The sequence below is a fragment of the Solanum lycopersicum genome, chromosome 10, assembly GCF_036512215.1.
Source record: "Solanum lycopersicum chromosome 10, SLM_r2.1".
In the NCBI taxonomy this organism is placed as follows: Eukaryota; Viridiplantae; Streptophyta; class Magnoliopsida; order Solanales; family Solanaceae; genus Solanum; species Solanum lycopersicum.
The window spans coordinates 62,574,922-62,594,493 of record NC_090809.1 but is presented as its reverse complement, the minus strand read 5'-3'; the positions used below and the strand labels follow the sequence as shown (position 1 = coordinate 62,594,493).

Sequence of the window (19,572 nt, the reverse complement as noted above, 5' to 3'; positions counted from 1 at the left end):
CTGATAAATTTCAAAACCGAATCGAACCGGCCGATACACAGCCCTAAGCAGGATGGTGGATTATCTTTTAAGAAATCCAGACAATTTTGGTTAATTTGGAAATTTCCATCCAAGAAGGGGTAGGAATGATACATACTAAAGGTAAGAATAACTTCATTTTAACGGCAAGTATAAAATCAATTAATAAATAAAGTTGAGGGGTATTTTAAAACTATTTTCCTATAATAATAACATGCCCTTTATTAATTTAATTTAGCCTTATCTCACATTAATGCCCTTCAGTTTGAGTGTGTACATGTATACATTTAAATTTGTATAAAGTTGAATAAATAGACAATACGTCCTACATAGTATACCACACGACAATCTATGTCATACATGGTGTCCTAAATGTATTATAGAAACGTTGAACTCATGTGTCTACCTTTTAAACTTTATACAAGTTTAAATGTCTAATTATTCATATTCGAATATAAATATGAAGTAAATTCAAATTAGAAAATATATTTTTGTATTATAATATTTTTTTATTATTGACATCACGTAAAATGAAACGGAGGGAATAGTATGAACATGAATTTGTCCTTAATTCAAAGTTAGAGGCTAAAGCGATGGGTTAAGTTCAGCTCACCAGAAGAGGAAAAAACAAGTTAAAGAGGGGAAGCCGGAAACCTTCACGTATTTACGCACAAAATTCTATGCATCTTTCAGCCTCATGACCAAACAGCCCCCACTTGCTATAATTAATTCAAGTTAAAGTCCACAATTCTACTTTAATAGCTTTTTTACACCTCAAAATTTCTCAGAATATTACAAACACATCCATTTTCTCCATCCTCTTTCTTACTGTGAGAAAATTTAGAGAGAGAAGTGTATTTTGAGCTGAAAATTGCTAATGGCAGTTGGTAACTGAACGTTTTTATACAGGGAAATGTCTGGTAGACGATCGAGTTATACTTTGTTGAATCAAATTCCTAATGATAATTTTTTCCAGCCGCCGGCGCCGAAGTTCTCTGCCGGAGCTGGTGTAGCGCCGTACGGTGAGTCTAGTTCTGCTGAGAAGAACAGAGGTAAAGTATTTGATTTGGACTTGATGGATCAACGCATGATGCAATCACATAACCGGGTCGGATCATTTCGGGTACCGGGTTCGATCGGGTCGCAGAGGCAATCAAGCGAGGGTAGCTTCGGTGGTAGCTCGTTATCTGGGGAGAACTACGTGGGGACTTCCTTTGGGCATAAGAATGAGGGCTGTGGCTCGTCGGTGGCAAGGAGCTGGGCGCAGCAGACGGAAGAGAGTTATCAGCTGCAGTTAGCTTTGGCAATAAGGCTCTCTTCAGAAGCAACCTGTGCTGATAGTCCAAACTTCTTGGATCCTGTGACTGATGTATTGGCATCCCGAGATTCAGATTCTACTGCATCAGCGGTAACAATGTCACATCGATTGTGGGTATGACATTTATTGCTAGGAATCCTTTGATAATTTCATATTGGTAAAAGAGAGAATTAAGAGTAATTGTTTAGTAATGATTTTCAGCTTTACCAACAGTGAAGGATGTAGTGTAGAAGCTAGTTGGCTCTAACTGGTGTATACTTTAAAGATTCATTAAATAAATACAAATAGTAGACTTTGAACTTACTCAATCCATATAGTTTTGAACTCAAACTCGTAAAGTTCAATCGTGGATCCACATATGATTACAAATGTCTTAGCTGATTAAGTGGTGGATTGTGGGAGGCTTTGAGTTTCTAATCCAAAAACTTAAGGTAATAGGTGAAATGTTCAACACCCTTATAATCACGTAGAACAAGAAATGACTATATATCATCTCACACATGAATTACAATATGGCCCATAAGGGTGTTAGGATGGGCATTTCAAATGTTGGCTCTGATTTGTCAAAAAATTTGATTATCCAACCTAAATTCTTTTGACATTAAGTGGAATTATCCGGGACCTTTTTAAACTCTTTAAGAAGTTCTCAGACAACCTATGCAGGACAACAATATAACTCAGTTTAGGATTTAGTTTAGACTATTAACGTCTCCATGCATAAAGTAGGTGATTAAGCGGGGAAGGAATGTGCTTTTCAAATGCAAATACATGCATAATTATTATATATTGTAATTGGTGGATCCTTTGTTAGAGTCCTACGTTGATCAAATATTTTATATTGAAGTCTCTCTGTATGGTTTTGGACAATTTTCACATTATAAACTAGCTTTCGGGGTGAGTTAGACCCAAAGTATATTCATCATGTTACAACTGGATCCATCCCTTTTTATCATGAAAAGAGTTCATTAATTATTCTTGTAGTGTCTTGATTTTGATTCCTAGCATCATCTATTGTTTATTGTGTTTCTGCTATCGCACTATTTTGTTGTTGTTGCTGTTTCCTTATTAGTTGTTATGGTTCTTCACTGCTTTTCCTTTTCCTACTTCAATTTGTTGTACTCTAGTTGAGAGTCCTCCTGAACTCTGCCCCCATGAGATATGAGTATGATCTGCATACACTCTACCCTCCCAAAGCTCACTTGTGGGATTTCAATGGGTATGTTGTTGTTGTAATAATTTTTTATTAATAATGGACAAAAAATATCAATATACAAGAAGTATACCAAATTGTACAAAAATCTAAAATATTTGTGAACCTCACCTTATTTTCTAATGCTTAAGGCTCTCGGCTGAGTAGCAGGAGCAATTTTTAATTTATTACTTTATGACGAGCTCAAACGATGGATTCAAAATAATTTCTTGGCAATAACTTTGTCCACTGAATAGAAATATTAATCACATGTTCCATAGTCCTGGGGCTATCAATTAGCCAAACACATGGAATCCTGCTCTTTCATAAATTCTCAGTTGTAGAGTAACCCAATGTTGGACCTGTATAGTAACCCAAAGTTGGACCTGTAGTCCACGCTCCAGAGGTCCAACTCTGCTATGTGGTTGTGTGTTAATTCCATATTGTTTGAAAGTGGGGATTGAGTTGTGCGTGTCTTAGAGTTCCAGATGGTTGAGAATATAGACTGTATTCTCTTTATATGGTTTTATATAATTCTTAATGCTTAAACTAGCTCTTGGGATGGAGTTAGGCCTATTGTTCATTTCTTTAACTTCCTTCCCAATTTCAAGAGATCTTAATAATTCTACTCACAACGTCTTTATGTTTATACCATGTGTCAAGACTCTTAAATCTCTAAAATTTGATATGGAGGTGAAAATAATTGATTGCTTGTGACAAGGGAAGGATGGCCTAGTTGTAATCCACACCTTCAACTCTAAGGTTGGGGGTTCAAGTCACTAAAGGAGCGAAGTGGGAAAGTACAATTGATGGGCTCTTGCCTCTTGGGTAGGGCTGTAGGAAGTCAAACTTTTCTAAGTGCTAATCGCGATCACCCCTTTTCTTCTTTCTACTTTTCTATTTCTTCTTTCATTGTTGCCAAATACAATGAGGCTGAGCTGTTTACACTAGCTCAAAAGTTTTAAGCCTTTCTCGTAGTCAAAATGTGATCTTGGCATTGACAACCCCCTTCCTTTTTTCTGCAAGGCCCTAGAAAATGATATGATAAAAAAAAAAGTTTGATCACATATTCTTCTGTTAGTTTCATGTTTTGCGGTAGGAGCTACTTCATACTACCTTGATGTTTTTTTGAATGTAGTCATACTCACCTATTGACTAGATGTTGCCTTTCTATTGTGATTTTAAATTATCTTACAGATCTCTTCTCATTCTCAATTGAGAGTTGAGACAGTCTCTAGATTTCCAGGTCATCATTCCTAATGTCATTTTATTGCTCTGGCCTCTTTATTTATGCCAGATAAATGGATGTATGTCATACTTTGACAAAGTCCCTGATGGATTTTATTGGATTTATGGGATGGATCCATATGTTTGGGCTCTCTGCTCAGTTGTGCAAGAAAGTGGCCGTATTCCATCAATTGAATCATTGAGGGCGGTTGATCCCTCTAAAGCACCATCTGTTGAAGTGATTTTAATTGATCGCTGTAATGATCTCAGCTTGAAGGAACTGCAGAATAGAATTCATAGCATATCCCCTAGTTGCATCACCACAAAAGAAGCTGTTGATCAGCTTGCCAAGCTGGTTTGCGATCATATGGGGTGAGTACTGAAAGCTTTTTCTTAGAAGCTCCAACAGACCCACTTTTTTCCTATTTCTTTTTGTAATTAGCTTTATTCTCTCTATAAAGGGGTGCAGCTCCTGCTGGAGAAGAGGAACTGGTTTCCATGTCAAAGGGGTGCAGTAATGACCTGAAGGATCGTTTTGGAACTATCGTGCTTCCCATTGGTAGCCTGTCTGTTGGGCTTTGCAGGCATCGTGCTTTGCTTTTTAAAGTATGTACTTGTTAAGTTGGTTCTGGTATAAGTCAGTATATCTAATTTGTAAAGGAAAGATTTAAGGATAAAATCAGACTAATGTGTGTATTTATCACTAAATAGAAACCTTGTGGATATTGTATTTATTTTTTATTTATTCTATGCTTAGAGTGATATTGTTTGCAATCCATAGTGTCTTAGCTTGGTTGTCATGTACAAGGTTGATGTTTTATCATTAACATCTATGTAATCATTACAGGTGCTAGCTGACATCATTGATTTACCATGTCGAATTGCCAAGGGATGTAAATATTGTAATAGCTCTGATGCTTCCTCATGTCTAGTTCGATTTGAACATGACAGGTAAAAGTTCAGATTACATATGGTGTGTATTATAATCTTTGGTTCATTTGAAAGAAATTTTACTAGGATATAAAGTGGGAAAGATACTCAATTCACCTTTTGTATACCTTTTTCCTAGATAGAATAGTTTTGGGGATGGTGTGTTGAGTCCTAAAACGAATGGTAGTTGATGCTGCCACTTACTTTTATTTGGATAACTGATACCCCTCATATATATTGTATAAATGATCAAGATTTACTTTCCTACTGCTATAATGTGTCTGCTGATAACATTGTAATTTGTATAGATGCTTTCTGCCTTCTTTCACGTGGTTATTTTATTCCTGCTATGCCCAACATCCAATTTTTCTTCGGTTTCATAAAGCTGGTGAAGAAAAACAAATTCAAAAAATGATTTATTTGTCAAAAGAGCTGCTCAATATATATTCGGAACATGACTGGCAAAATTTCTCGTTGTAATAGCTAATACTGTGACCTTCCTGATGTGATAATATATATCTTTAAAGATTCAGTCGCTAGCAGAAGTTTGCTTCTCTTAGTACTTGCTGCAGCATTCTTAGTAATTTAGAATTAAGATATTTGAGTGGAATGGTAGTTCTTACTAATATGCAGAGATTGAATTTTTTAAATGAAACTTGAAAAAACGGATCCACTGTTGATGAGATAGGGAATGTACCTAAAGTTGTCATACGGTCTTAATCACTCAGATTTTAAATCATGATCCAAATTCCAATGCAAAAAAATCCTTCTCTTCTTCCATGCAGCCCCAAATGCAGATAAGAAGAACCAAAGTACTAGAAGGAAGTAGAATCAGATATCCAAAGCAGACTGCTACTTTAAGTTGGAAATAGATTAGTAACTGGATATGTCTGTTATTTTCATCTGTTGAGCTTTTCTGCTGGATTCAGTTTACATGATAAGACATATATAGTTTTAAAATATGCTAAACATTTGTGTGCTACCTGGTTAGCCTCATATTAGGAAGGAGTGCTAGTATTGACATGTAACTCTTGACCATACAGGGAGTACTTGGTTGATTTGATCGGTAAGCCTGGAGTTTTAAGCGAACCAGATTCCTTGTTGAATGGTCCATCTTCCATCTCAATCCCTTCACCTTTGCGCTTTCCGAGATACAGACAAGTTGAGCCTACAACTGATTTCAGGTCATTGGCCAAACAGTATTTCTTGGATAGTCAATCACTTAATCTACTGTTTGATGATTCTTCAGCTGGTGATTATCTAACTCTTTAGCTGCTTAAAAAATGCATTGTATTTTGTTTGTTTTGAATTGTCCTTTCCCAACATCTTACTTGGCCCTTGCCATGATATGTTGACAAATATTCAGGTTCATACACAAATTTAGAATTGCTTCAGTCTAGCATGCTGCATTCCACCAAAATGCCCCCTTTTCCCAAGTTCCCTTTCATATTGTGTCAAAATTGTGGTGTCTGATAATCAGTCGAACTTATTAGAATCTCCTGAAAAGTTCGCCAGTATGTGTGGTTATTTGTCTTACTTGAACGGAGTATACTTTCAGCTTGCTTATAACATTGTTCAACACTGTAATGTCTTAAAACACAATTGAGTACATTGACGATCCAGAGTTTCAAGTTTTTTTTTTGGAACAGGTGAAGTGGTGTATATTATAGAATAAAATTAGAAACCTGGTGTTAAGCTGGTTCCTTGATAAGTACAAAGTGTGAAACCCTTCTGTACAAAAACAAAAAGAAGGTTCTCTCACCAGACTAAGCATCTATTCCTGTAGTGAATCTATGAACTCTAACGTACCATGTTCATCTTTAACATATTGTAAGGTACACCTCGAGCTAGTCCAGATACCCCATAATCGTGCATCCACATGAGAATGCAATAACAGGTGGTCCACATTTTCTCTTGAACATCTGCACATAAAGCACTAGCTAACATATGTGATCCTCTTTTTCCTCAAGTTTCCAGTGGTCAGAACTGCTCCCTTGCTGCCAACCAAGCCAAGCACACTTTTTAGGTGTGCTAAGAAGCCAAATAATACATGCAGGAAGCCCATCTTTCCTCACTAAAAGCTTGTGGTAGTATGATTTTAATTGGAAAACCTCCATCTATCCTTGCTTCCCACCTCCACAAGTCCTATCTACTGAGTGTTGAGTTTTGTTTCTAGAAAATTTTGATCAACCTTTGGAAATTCATCAGTATATATACATGTATATATACATACTTCGCATCTTCCTTCTTTTTTTCTGGGACAACCTAAATTTATAATATGCAAAGGCTAATTAATAACACTAGTGATCTACCTTGTGCCTTGACTTTTATCTAGGAAAGTATGTAATCTATTTTTTTTTAATTGTGCAAATAAATATTAGTACTATTTTGTTTTGGACGATTTCTCTTCAGTTTTTTTAGTGAATACTAGATCCATCCAGTCCTGTTTCAGAGATTCATAATGATTAGTATTTGATGTAGGAGCTGCAGCTGATGGAGATGCAGGACAATCAGACAGAAGTTGCATTGACAGAAACAATGTAGTCTCTAGTTCAAGTAATCGTGATGAAATTTCTCAGTTACCTCTGCCTCCATTAAATGCATGGAAAAAGGGACGAGATAAAGAATCTCAACTTTCTAAAATGTATAATCCTCGAAGTATGTTAAACCCAGTGAACATGGACGAGGACCAGGTTCTTGTGAAGCATGTTCCTCCATTACGGGAAGATGCTCAATCACCGATGACACGACCAGATACAGTAAATGATACTAGGTTTCTTGCTGGAGGAGGTCATGTTGTTTCTGCTATACCAAGTGAAGAACTTGATCTCGATGTAGAAGAGTTCAATATTCCATGGAATGATCTGGTTCTAATGGAGAAAATTGGGGCAGGTAATCTGTCTCCTGGATTTTAGCCATTTGAATAGTGAGCTGTGGTTGCTTGGTTAAATGTCAGTTATTTTCTGTTATTTTTTACCCCTTGAGGGGACACATTATATGGGATTGTATAGTACCATAACATTCTTACTTGATTAAGCTAACATAGTTTGTCTATTTTCAGGGTCTTTTGGTACTGTTCACCGTGGTGATTGGCATGGCTCTGTAAGATACTTATCCAATTAGATCTCAGTTTTTGGAAATCTTCTATCTGAAAAAATATCTCAACGTATCTTCTACTTAAGAGATCCATTTTTGCAATGTGAATTTTTTCATCTCTATTGTACTTCTTTGGGGGGAAACCGTATTTTTGTTGTAGTTTAATCGAGTTAGCTCTGAAGCTCCCTCTCAAATACTTTTTACTGGCGTTGTTGTTTCTTTTTCTCTTTCAGATTTTCACTTTTTTATGTTGGGGAGGAGGGGTAGTCTATTTTATGTCTAGTGGAGATACAACCATGTGAAGCCTGCTATATTACGTTGGTCTTATTCCTTCCTGATTGTATCTCATGGAAGTTTGTATCATTTAGGATGTTGCCGTGAAGATCCTCATGGAACAAGATTTTCATGCAGAGCGACTCAAGGAATTTTTGAGGGAGGTAAGTCTGTGCTTTCTCCCCCAACATCCGACTAGCAATCAGGAAGAACTAGAAAGGGACCAGAATGCACGGAGATTGAGGATCTGCGGACGTCAGTTTGTTATTTGTATTCCTTCTACATCCTTCTAATTCTGTTATTTTTTTGGGTGTCCTAGGTTGCAATTATGAAGCGGTTGCGACATCCAAATATTGTACTTTTTATGGGTGCTGTCATTCAGCCACCAAATTTGTCCATAGTCACGGAATATTTATCGAGGTCTTAGCCTATTTCTCTCTTCAGCTTATTAGAGAAAGCACTTTGTTTTTCCTGATTTAGCTGACTGGTTGCCATGTTATCATGTATTTCAGAGGTAGCTTATATAGACTTCTTCATAAACCTGGTGCGAGAGAGGTGTTGGATGAAAGGCGTCGGCTGTGTATGGCTTACGATGTGGTATGATAAATGTGTCCTACTCCTCTCTTCTTTCTCATTTTACTTATTCACTGGGGCTGATCGCTTAATATGATACCATGCAGGCAAATGGGATGAATTATCTTCACAAACGCAATCCTCCCATTGTGCACCGAGATTTAAAATCTCCAAATCTTCTAGTAGACAAAAAATATACAGTGAAGGTGAGAGTAAGAACTTTAGCAAGCATAAAGGTTCAATTTTCTTTGTCATGATTGATGTATTCTCAGACTTGGCTGTCAGAGTAGTCAAATCTGAAGGAAGCATCATCCTGGATAGGACATTTTTTTTTCCATTTGAGAGGCGTCTTCAAACCCAACTTCCTCAGACATTTTCCCAAGGGTCAAGAGAAGCATATAAAAGTTGTAGTTTCAGAATCTTTATAACCTAATCAAAATTGCTGAATAACATAAAGCAAGTATTTATCAGTTTCTCTGATGAAAGTTAACTTTTCATTCCATGAAATGAGTTATTTTTCGATAAGAGAGGATATTTCTTGAAAATTCTGTGAAAAGGGGAAAAATAATTATACATTATTTGACATTTTGGAGGAAGTCTGGTCCATAATCTTTCTTTGTGATCTTCTAGATATATGCCATCTATAAAGTGCTTATTTCAACTGCCATTTATCCAGCATGTTTCAAGAAATTTAGGAGTCAATATGAGAAGGAAGTTTCTATTTCCGGTTTAGATTGTCTTTCAAATTTTCTTCTTATGTTTTTCCATGACATATCTTCTCCTCTTTTTTCAACCTCTTGGTGCATTAATTTCTTTTTTAACAGGAAATATTTAGGGTAGATGTGTCTCCTCTTACTCTGGAAATGCGTGTGTGGTCCTCTTCCTTTTAATCAACTTGGACCATCGAGGGAAAACTAATAAATTCTTGATCATTCAATTTGACTTTTCAAACCCAACCAAAAAAAGATTTTTGTAAAAAAATAAGTTCTTGAGATCTGATTGAGAATTTGCTTGAGAAAGAGGAGGGGTTTTGGGATGTCCGTGATTTAAGAAGGCTCTGTCCTTTACAGCTAGCAGCATCCATAGTGTAGTGTGACTATGTCTAATATTACCTCTACTTTTATTTGTGATTGATGCTTAATGATGAGAGGAATATTGCAAGTTAACAAATAATTTACGCTAGAGTTTGTCTAGAATATTGAAAATAATATATGAAGCTGTTCTTTCTCTTTGTTCAGTAAAAGGTACTAAATGTTTTCTCTTGTCTAATGTCTTCATCAGATCTGTGATTTTGGTCTTTCTCGTTTCAAAGCGAATACATTCCTTTCATCAAAGACTGCTGCCGGAACTGTAAATTCTTAATTCGACTCTGGTGCCTTTATGTTCTGTTGATCTTTGACTTTTTTCTTGATGATTGAATTGGGGAAATAAATGATTTGGTGCTTATTGTGACAGCCGGAATGGATGGCGCCTGAAGTTATTCGTGATGAACCATCAAATGAGAAATCTGATGTATACAGCTTTGGTGTCATTTTGTGGGAGCTGGCAACTCTTCAACAACCATGGAATAAATTGAACCCACCACAGGTTTGTATTTGTTTGTTTGAAGTATTTTAATGTTAAGAGCATTTAGGTAAAAATGATGATTTAAACAGTGCAATCTAGAGGTGAATAGTTTATATATCAACAAAGGACCAAAAGCTATTTCTTGGGATGTGAAAATGAGTCGGTCTCATATGGCTCTGCCAGGGATTAGGGCACCACAAGTCGGGATGAGCCATTCCAGGAAGAGTCTTTTCAATTTGCTCTGCGTCATCTACACTCTTCTTCATGTAGTTAATGTAGAAAGCTCGGCATTCATGAGCCATTGAATGGAAGAGTTCCAGGGGTACTAATTTCTATTTGTGTGTAGGTTTTATTTTACTTCTTGTGTAGTCTTTTAATAGTTCATATTTTGTGCAACATATATGTAAACAGTTTGTCAAAATAATATTTAAGAAGAGAACTATGGAAGTGGCGGCGGTGAGGTTGACGGCCAGCATAAAAGTAGTACGAGTATGATGAATCATCTTACTATAATTGTAATGCCTGCCTATCCAGACATGTGCTATATGAGCACTGGAGTATGTGTTAAATGAGCTCGGGGTTTCATCACATCTCCCTCTTAGGTGAGAGCAAATATTTTTTATTAAAAAGAAAGTGAGAGCAAATATAAGCAAGGTTTCCCACACCATATACAGGTGTGACTAAAGAAATTAGTCTGACCACATTGACGAATTAATGTGGTGCTCTATAGGACAAGCTTGCCGTGTGTTAGAGGATGGGGAAGAAGAAGCTAATACAAGAGAGTAAGATTCAAATAAGTTGTTGGAATAGACTTGTTTGACGGGAAAGCAAATAGATTCAGCTCTGCTAGCATGTGGTGGAGTATCTGGGAAGGAGTGGAATGGAAGATGTTAGGGGCATTAGAGCTCAAGTTCAAAGTTTAATCTGACTGTATTTTATGGTCTCTTCCTGGTGTACAATGGATGTAGTTGAGGATGCTGAAACCCTGTTACTGTTCATAGATATTTTGTATTGATGGCCAGGGTTCACTTTTTTTTTTCTCTGAGTGTAATCACAACACTTTCTTAGTGCTAGTGACATCAGTAATAGTTGCCAGTTCCCAAAAGAGAAGAAGGTGGATGCTGAAATCTAGAGATATTGGTGTTAAAGAATGACAAAAAATCTCACATCAGTGGTTAATGAGATGGGTGGACTCCTTATAAGGCTTGGACAATCTTCCTCCCTTGGAGCTAGCTTATGGGGTGTGAGTTAGGCCTAAGACCTAATTTCACATGGTATCAAAGCAGGTGGGGTGTTAAAGAATGACAAAAAGTCGGTTAATGAGATGGGTGGACTCCTTATAAGGCTTGGCAATCCTCCTCCTTTTGAGTTAGATTTTGGGGTGTGAGTTAGGTCTAAGACCTAATTTAACAATTGGCAACATATGTTGTAAAATGTGGTATTGTGGGATAAAACTGGGAAGAAAGTGGGACTCATTGCAGTATTAGGATTTAAAGTGAATTGTCGAAGTAAAGAAAATCAGCGATATGATTTATCTCATTAAGTCTATTGTAGGAAAAGTATGAACTCAACATCATGGGTTTCTATGTACTACAAATAATAGACAAGAGAACTAAAACAAAAATTTGGGAAGATATGGATAGTAGGATAACCTTGGTCGAAGAGATCCCATGGGACTAGAGGCCATAGAAGGAAGGTAAATGGGAGTTGGAAGCTGATGTAGATATTGTGGGAAGTAAATGACAAGTTGCATTATGAAAGCAATAAGAGTAGTCTTTGGTACATTTTAGAGAGGCTTAGGACTTGGGAGCTCAATTAGAGAAGCGTGTAAAGAGCTGTTAAAATAAAAAGACAGAACAAATGGATTATGAATATCAAAAGCCTTTAAAGAGTATTATCAATATAAGAAGTCAGTTCCCTCATGTTCTTGTAGACCTCCATGTGCACCAGTCTATAGGTGCAGCAATATGCAGGTTGAAGGCGATAAGAGGGCACAAGCACAAGAAGAAAAGTAGTTTCAGAAGATCAATACAAGCTTATGTAAGAATAAACATAATAGAAGAAAAAAGATCCATATAGGGTACATTAGCTAGTTGGATTAACTGTTGAGTTTAGCTTTTACACTTATTTTGTGTCCAATTTTGTGAGAAGTTCTCTTAATTGGGTAGAGACTCCTATGTTCATGTAGAAATAAGTTTGATTCATGGAAGACCAAATGAGACAATACAATATCAATGCCTCATGATTATTAAAACTGTTTCTCGTTGATATATAGTACATTCTAGCTTCTGCTACAAGTTTGATTTTTGAAAGATCAAATAGAGGATCATCTGTCAACCCTCGTGATTATTGAACTATTCCCTTCTCTTTTCTTTTCTTTTCTTTTTTATTATTGTGAATGGCAGGAAATGTGCTTTAATGAATTTGACTTTGTAGGTTATAGCAGCTGTCGGCTTTAACAGGAAGAGGCTTGATATTCCAAGTGACTTGAATCCTCAAGTGGCGATTATTATTGAGGCTTGCTGGGCTAAGTGTGTTTCTTTTACTTGTTCCCAAGTTTGCACCATTTAGCATCATGATTGTTTTAATGTGTTATCTTAAAGTTACTTTTGATGATGTTGCAGTGAGCCGTGGAAACGCCCCTCCTTTTCCACTATCATGGATATGCTGAGACCTCATCTTAAATCTCCTCTACCTCCACCAGGTCACACAGACATGCAGTTGCTCTCATGAATACCTGTGCTCTCTGCACATATTCTGCCGTCATTGCAAGCCATGTTTCTGGGAGGAAGAACATTTGGATTATGTCAGGTTTGTCTATCACCCAAACTGTTTCTTCGTTACACTGAATTTTAAAGTTATTACCTTGGGTATGTCACATCTTAGTTCAATTCTAGGTAAGTTAACTCTAGGTGACTGGTGCCAGCAGTAGTTGAATAATTTGGTAGAATATTTGGAATAACTTCTCTCGATGACACTTTCTTGGGTTTTGGTGGATCCTTTGGGAATTGCTGGAGCCTGGAGCATCTGAACTGTTTGTGGATTGAGAAGGCATTACTTTAGACTGACATGCAGCCAGTATTCTGTGAGATGCCCAGCCTAACAAACCTAGATATCGGAGTTTATTTTCGATAAAAATGGGTCTAGCTCTTTGCTTTCTTGCAGTTCCAACGGCACATGTTTTATGACAGTACTTGTAAGCAAGTTTCTTCCCCTGTATATGGCGGTGAAGTCTGATGGATACATTGTATGTTTTTCAGGCTTGCATGATGTACCTGTTCATATTAATTCAGATTGGCTTTGGAGAAAACCAAGTTTTCTTCGCAAGCTCAAGCAGTGGCCACTGCCTCACAGAAGATCCTTCGTACTGGGCGTGTCCATTTCCTCTTTGAACCATTGTTTGAGCAACTGATTTTGTTCAATTCCAATTTTTTGTAATTTCTGCCCAGGATTCTTGTATAACTGTATGTAAAAGCATTATAATGGAAATTTGGATCATAAAGTACGTTTGTTTCATATGATTTGTTGTTTTTCCCTTGACTGAATAAAAAGAGAGAACACAGTTTGGTAGAGAGAGTTCCTTCTTAGTTGAGCAAAGAATGACGAAAAAATGAGAAAAATAAAGAGTGTTCCTTCATAGTTGAGCAAAGAATGACGAAAAAAATGAGAAAAATAACTTCTCTAGTGAAAGTAGACACATGGACTTTCACATTGATTGAGTCATTGTCTGTCGATATACTTCATATTTACGCTGATACCACACCACGCCCTTGCTCCACCTATATGTCTAAAATCTAAATGATACGTAAATGCTTTAAAAATACTTAACACAAGAAAATAAGTAAAAGTGCATCAGAACGGTATTTTTCATGAAAAACATTTTCCTTCCTACCAAACAGGTGCATTACAGAGTGGCGTTAAATTGTGCTCTGATGTAGTAATTTGACAGGACAATTGGGGTTCCATAGTTTTTTAAAACTTGAAAATAAGAAACAGCTGGTTGAACTATAAAGCTACAGAAGAGACCTTCTCAAGTTATTCATGAACTAAAAATAACTAATTTAATTTTTTTTTTTTATAGTACTGACATTTCCAAACAAGTAGAAATACATTCCATAATATACCAAATGGGAACAATCATATAATGAATTTCATTCAAAGATAAGAAAAAACAAAACAACAATGATAATTGATAACTATGGCTCTGAGGTCAGAAAGCTCCCAGATGATATCTTTTGACAACAATCACCTGGCATTAGACTACTTTGAACGTAGTAGATTCGAAACCTACTGTGACCATCCGTTTAGTGAGGGTTAGAGCCAAATACGTTGTGTGCCTATATCTTATACAAAGGCAGATAGAACAAAATTTGATTTGATCCAGTAGGAGAGAACCCTCTAAGGCCTTACACTGCAGAAGGGTCAAACAAAAATCACTCGGAATCCAGCTTCTGCTTCTTTTCTTCGGGCAGCTCCTCTGTTGTTCCATGTTTCAACTTAGCTTCTCTACGCTCCCTTTTAACTCCTTTGGCATTGTGAGGCAATGGCACACTTCCAACCTACATAAACGAAGAATTTGTCACTGGTAAACAGATACATAATTATATATACAATATTCAACCAGGTAACGTCTCCTTACCTTCTGATCAGGAATGTAAATCTTCCCGAGTTTTCCTTGAATAGCATCTTTGACAACATTTTTCTCCTGAGAATGACCGCAGGTAACATCAGTATCTCAAAACTCATGTTAGTAGAAAAGAACAAGATTTGAGAAAGTAACTAAGCAAATCAAACCTTCTTCTTTGCTTTTTCAAGAGAAGTTTTCATAGCTTCTTTCCTTAAACTGTCATCAGGGAGACGATGTCGCCGAGTTACCAAGTCCATGGATGGCCCAACCTCCACTAATTCTATTCTTGGAACAACTGTGCCAGATTTTTTAAGACGTAATGCACAATGTGTGAAGAAAACTCTATTTGGTGACACAGCTACACAAACATATACACGATCTAATCCGGCTAGGTTCAAGTTGGTCACCACCTGCAAAATTGAACCCACAAACATTGATGTCACTCTTTCGGATTCAATGAAGCAAAGCAGAGAAGTTATCGAGAAAAGGAACAAACCTCGCCATGGAATAGATCGAGCAAAACTTCTTTCAAATGTTTCAACTCTTCAACACTCTCAAATCCTTCTCCCATAAAGGCAAAAAAAGGTTTGGACCCAATTTTAGGAGCCAAATTCTTATCATATTTGAAAGACTTCATGCTTTTGAACTCCTCCACTCCTACCTCTACAAGATCGTAAATGTGGTGATCATAGGTTCGTCCAAGAACAAGATTGTTAGGGCGCTTCTTGGAGTGAGAACCATACTGAAAAACAACCAGACTGTAAGTGGGTGCAGAAAACAAAAGGTAGGAATGTCCCGAAGATAAAATCAAAGAAGATAATCATGATGACAAGAGGAGTTGCTCAGATGGTAAGCACCCTCCACCTCCAACCCAAAGGTTTTGGGTTCGAGTTGCCAACGGAGCAAAAAAGTGGGAGCTCTTGAGGAACGATTTAAAAAAAATGTTCCTGATAAAGGGATATGTTTTTCAACAGTTTAAACAAAGATAATCTATTGCTGAAACCAAGGTATTCAACACAGTACCTAGAGTCCAAAAAGACTCAATCTCATTCTTGAGTATCTAAAGTAACAATAGGTGTACTTATCTGCATAAATAGTTGAAATCTACTATTAATAATAATACTAATTGATGCTTTAACAAGGGCAATAGGACTTGGAACTGTGCAATGTAGAACCTGAGACTTCACGTCAAATGGAAATCATACGCAAGTGATGGTTAAGGACTACGGCTTAACCTAATAAAGAATATAATGCACTTCCATGTCAAAGTGAGCACCCTTGAGACTTTCAGGAAGACGTAACAAATGGCTGAATATTGCACCTAATTTCTTATTCCTGTATTTGATTTACACATGTAGCATCTTTTGACACAAGTTCCGACTGTTTTGCTAGCTGAATAGTTGGAGAAGATCAGATATCTCTAGCTTCAGAACAAACCAAACAAAGAACAACATACTAGTCCGAGAGCCACAAAAAGAAGATCATGTTAATATGAAACAAGTCATTATAGTCAGGGAGTCACAAAATAAATCCTGATTAACATGGAAACAAGCTATAAAAATAACACCTTTGTAACCATGAACAGAAAAAAAAAAGATTCAAAAGAAAAGTGCCTCTACCCACTTACCACAAAAAGACTGCAATCTGTCTTAAGGGAGAAAAACTCGAGAGAAGTCTCGCCCCCGCTCTCAAATGGTCTAATGTTATCATTCTTCCGGGTATATTTGACGGAATTATCCCTCTTCAAGTGATAAATTTCGGTCATCACATCATTCAATACTTGGCTTGTTTTCGTACCGTGTAGTATCAAAGTCTTCTTCCCAGTTTCAACCTGCCAAAAATAGTTGTCATCACAGTCAAAACCCCATCTTTCAAACCCCGCCACCTCCCACACAGACAAAAAAAAAGGTTACCACCTAGCGTGAAAATAACTAACTATTGATAAAGTCCAAATACACTACTCAAAGATAGAGTCTTTACAGCTATATGCAATACAATTAACCCAACTATTAGCCGAGGATGAATCCTACAAACTATAACCATATTTTTCTTTTTCTTGGGGAATACAACTATAGTAATACCAGTAAAAAAATCGAAAATTAGCTCAATAATGGAACAAAAAAACACTCAAGAACTCCAATATTCAGCTGAGCAAACTCACCAATTTCGGAGCACGCTTTTCAAGCTCCCTCCTGATTCTTCCTTTTTGTGGGGTTTTGAATTTCATCATGATTACCTGAGAACAACGAAAATCAATTACACGATCAGCAATATGAATTACTCATATTCATTTTATGAAAGAAAAGAACTATGCATTAACTCACAAATACAAGAGAAAAAAATGGCGAAGAAAGGAAGAAGAAACAACTAACTGCAAATATTAGGGTTTAAGAATTGAGGTTTTTGTGCGGGTCTTGGGCCTAATAGTGATGAAAAACATGCATAGGCCCAAATATATTGAGGTAATTTCACGGGCCTAAACTTAATATGTTTCATAACTATAGTTCGCATATTCACGGGTTATAGTTATAATTTATACTGTCTTATTTGTATAATTTCCCGATTTGTGTAATTTGTGGGTATATCTATATAATTCCATTATTTTTATATGAGCTCGAAATAACAAACTTATACAAATACAAACATCAAAAGTGTAAACAGTTGTACAAATTATAAATTATACAGAAGTTACACAAATTTCAAATTATACAAACATGCGAATTATACAAAACCAAAAAGTTGAGCCGCGTAATTATAACTAACAGTAGGTCGCAGATTGTAATTAAGACAAACTATAGCTTTGTTAAGTAATTAACTAATATATGATTATTTATACTCGTAATTTTTCCCAAAAATGATTCATGGTAGCTAAATAAGATCTTATGTTACTAAAAATATAGAGAATTTCATTTATTTATCAAACATAACACAAAGTTACAAAATATAGCATATTTGTATCTCCACTATTTGAATCTAAAGAACTTTAAAAGGCCATATGTATGTGTGAATAGATTGGTACTTAAACTACACATTTATATTAGGAGCAATATAGAGACAGAAAAAAATGAATTGAAACTTTTTTTATCTCTTTATTTAGGTATGATGGGAAATGAATAAATAGGTTAAAAGGAGAATTTCATTTCCTATTTATTTTGTAGCTATTTTAATTTTTTTGTTTTCTCATTATTTATGCTATTTTTATATCTTAAAGATGAACAAAATCAAGTCCTTATATTGTTCCTATATATTTTATATGGTTTTGAGTTATCAAATGTTTAACAGTAGCAGAGTTTAATTCAAATCATACTTGAAGCAAGAAATGTTAATTACCCTTATTAGTCATCTTTTTTATTTATTTATTTTTCAATAACATAAACTGTCTTTTATACAATTTATATACATGTGTCATATCAATTTTATACAATTTTCGAGCAAGAAAATTGTTAGTGAAATTTTATATACGTTTTGAAAATAAAAGTCATGTTATATTTGATAAAAATTCCGTTCATTTCATAAATATGAGTATATAGTATGTTTCGATCTTCATTTGACAAATAAACATTGATTTTAAGGTGAATGTCAAATTAGAAATCTTTTAATTAGATTGATTCAAAATAAATAAATGAAAATTTGTCACGTAATTAATGAAATAATTAACATCATTTTCTAAAATGAGCCGTTAGAAATTGGGATACGGCTTATTCAAAAAAGTTGACATCAAAACATTTTTAGTTTAATATATGGACGGAAAACAATATTATATCAAATCTCAGATCTTTTCAAACCTTCTTTTATTATTCTAAATTAGCTATGAAAACCTTATATTATGCGTAAGATTCAATTAGATTATTTTATGAGAAAAAATAATTTGGATGTGTAGCTGTTAATAAAGAGAAAATAAATAAACTTAGCCGCACAATTTAATTTAACATTTAAATGTTATGAGCATTTAAATACCCCTAACATTTTTGAAGTAAACTCAATACAATAAAATAAAACATAATAAGTGCTTCAATGGGAAAGAAGACATTTGGAGAAGACAACAAAATAAAGAGACAACAAAAAGATTAGATATATTTAAAGAAAAAATTGAACCTACAAATTTCATTTATTTGTAAACAAAAAATTTCACATTTCTTAAAACTTTAACTTATATAAAAAATATAAAATTATTAGTTATATATTGATCAATAAAAAAAATATCATTTGTATGATTTTACCTTTCATTTTTCATTTCACGCGCTTTGATGAGACTGAATACACTCACCTTGTCACGTCAGCTCTTAGGGTAGTATTTAATTAGTTCAAAATATATAAGGAGTATTTAAACACCCGTGTAGTTAAAGTAATAAAATAAGTTTTGTGATCACATTCAAGATTCTTTTTAATGTATTTTCTCTTTGATAAATAATCATTGATTTTAATAATACTTTTTATTTAGAGTACCATTTATAACAATACATTTGCAATATGTATTAAAAGTAAATTATGTATGTAATGTATATGCAATATAACTGTTTTTTTAAAATATATTATGCTTGTTTGGTAAGAAATTGACATATTGTATCATAAGTAGTGTATTAAAATGTGTGACAAAAGTATTATCTATGAGAAAACATTGTATTATATGTTAATAATAAATTATTCTCTGTAATATGCATTAAACCGTATTATAAATGTATTTAAAGTGACTAAAGTGAAAAAAATATTATTGATATAAATGATAAATATTTTTTTAAATATAGTATATTTATA

General features: G+C 35.1%; 2 protein-coding genes across 7 annotated transcripts; one reads left to right on the top strand and one right to left on the bottom strand.

Moving 5' to 3' along the window:
* Positions 1–618: 618 nt before the first annotated feature.
* CTR1 (ethylene-inducible CTR1-like protein kinase) lies at positions 619–13,692 on the top strand. Of its 5 annotated transcripts, none has more exons than XM_010329385.4 (17): positions 633–1,450; positions 3,823–4,124; positions 4,214–4,358; positions 4,600–4,703; positions 5,726–5,934; positions 7,164–7,574; positions 7,744–7,784; positions 8,147–8,215; positions 8,371–8,471; positions 8,564–8,648; positions 8,732–8,830; positions 9,906–9,974; positions 10,080–10,211; positions 12,627–12,721; positions 12,815–13,001; positions 13,088–13,275; positions 13,451–13,692. In XM_010329385.4, exons 1-15 carry the CDS (start codon positions 932–934, stop codon positions 12,921–12,923), a joined length of 2,490 nt encoding a protein of 829 aa, XP_010327687.2. In that variant the 5' UTR covers positions 633–931; the 3' UTR covers positions 12,924–13,001; positions 13,088–13,275; positions 13,451–13,692.
* Positions 13,693–14,279: 587 nt separating this feature from the next.
* On the bottom strand, positions 14,280–17,271 carry LOC101263361 (ribosome production factor 2 homolog). 2 transcript variants are annotated; one of them, XM_004249410.5, is made up of 7 exons: positions 17,142–17,271; positions 16,979–17,053; positions 16,445–16,648; positions 15,314–15,559; positions 14,985–15,227; positions 14,830–14,895; positions 14,280–14,749 (listed from the first exon to the last, which is right to left on the bottom strand). In XM_004249410.5, the coding sequence occupies exons 2-7, from the start codon at positions 17,045–17,047 to the stop codon at positions 14,624–14,626; spliced, it is 954 nt and encodes a 317-aa protein (XP_004249458.1). In that variant the 5' UTR covers positions 17,048–17,053; positions 17,142–17,271; the 3' UTR covers positions 14,280–14,623. The 2 variants fall into 2 exon arrangements, with proteins under 2 accessions (XP_004249458.1, XP_010312243.1); XM_010313941.4 differs by having other exon boundaries at positions 17,190–17,240.
* Between the last annotated feature and the right edge of the window lie 2,301 nt (positions 17,272–19,572).

Coding starts and splice junctions, on each gene's coding strand:
- CTR1 (XM_010329385.4), top strand. CDS start 932: ATGTCTGGTAGACGATCGAGTTATACTTTGTTGAATCAAATTCCTAAT. Junction 8,472..8,563: donor GTCACGGAATATTTATCGAG/GTCTTAGCCTAT, acceptor CATGTATTTCAG/AGGTAGCTTATATAGACTTC. Junction 8,649..8,731: donor TGTGTATGGCTTACGATGTG/GTATGATAAATG, acceptor GATACCATGCAG/GCAAATGGGATGAATTATCT.
- LOC101263361 (XM_004249410.5), bottom strand. CDS start 17,047: ATGATGAAATTCAAAACCCCACAAAAAGGAAGAATCAGGAGGGAGCTT. Junction 16,649..16,978: donor AAAAGCGTGCTCCGAAATTG/GTGAGTTTGCTC, acceptor TATTTTTGGCAG/GTTGAAACTGGGAAGAAGAC. Junction 14,896..14,984: donor TTGAAAAAGCAAAGAAGAAG/GTTTGATTTGCT, acceptor GGTCATTCTCAG/GAGAAAAATGTTGTCAAAGA.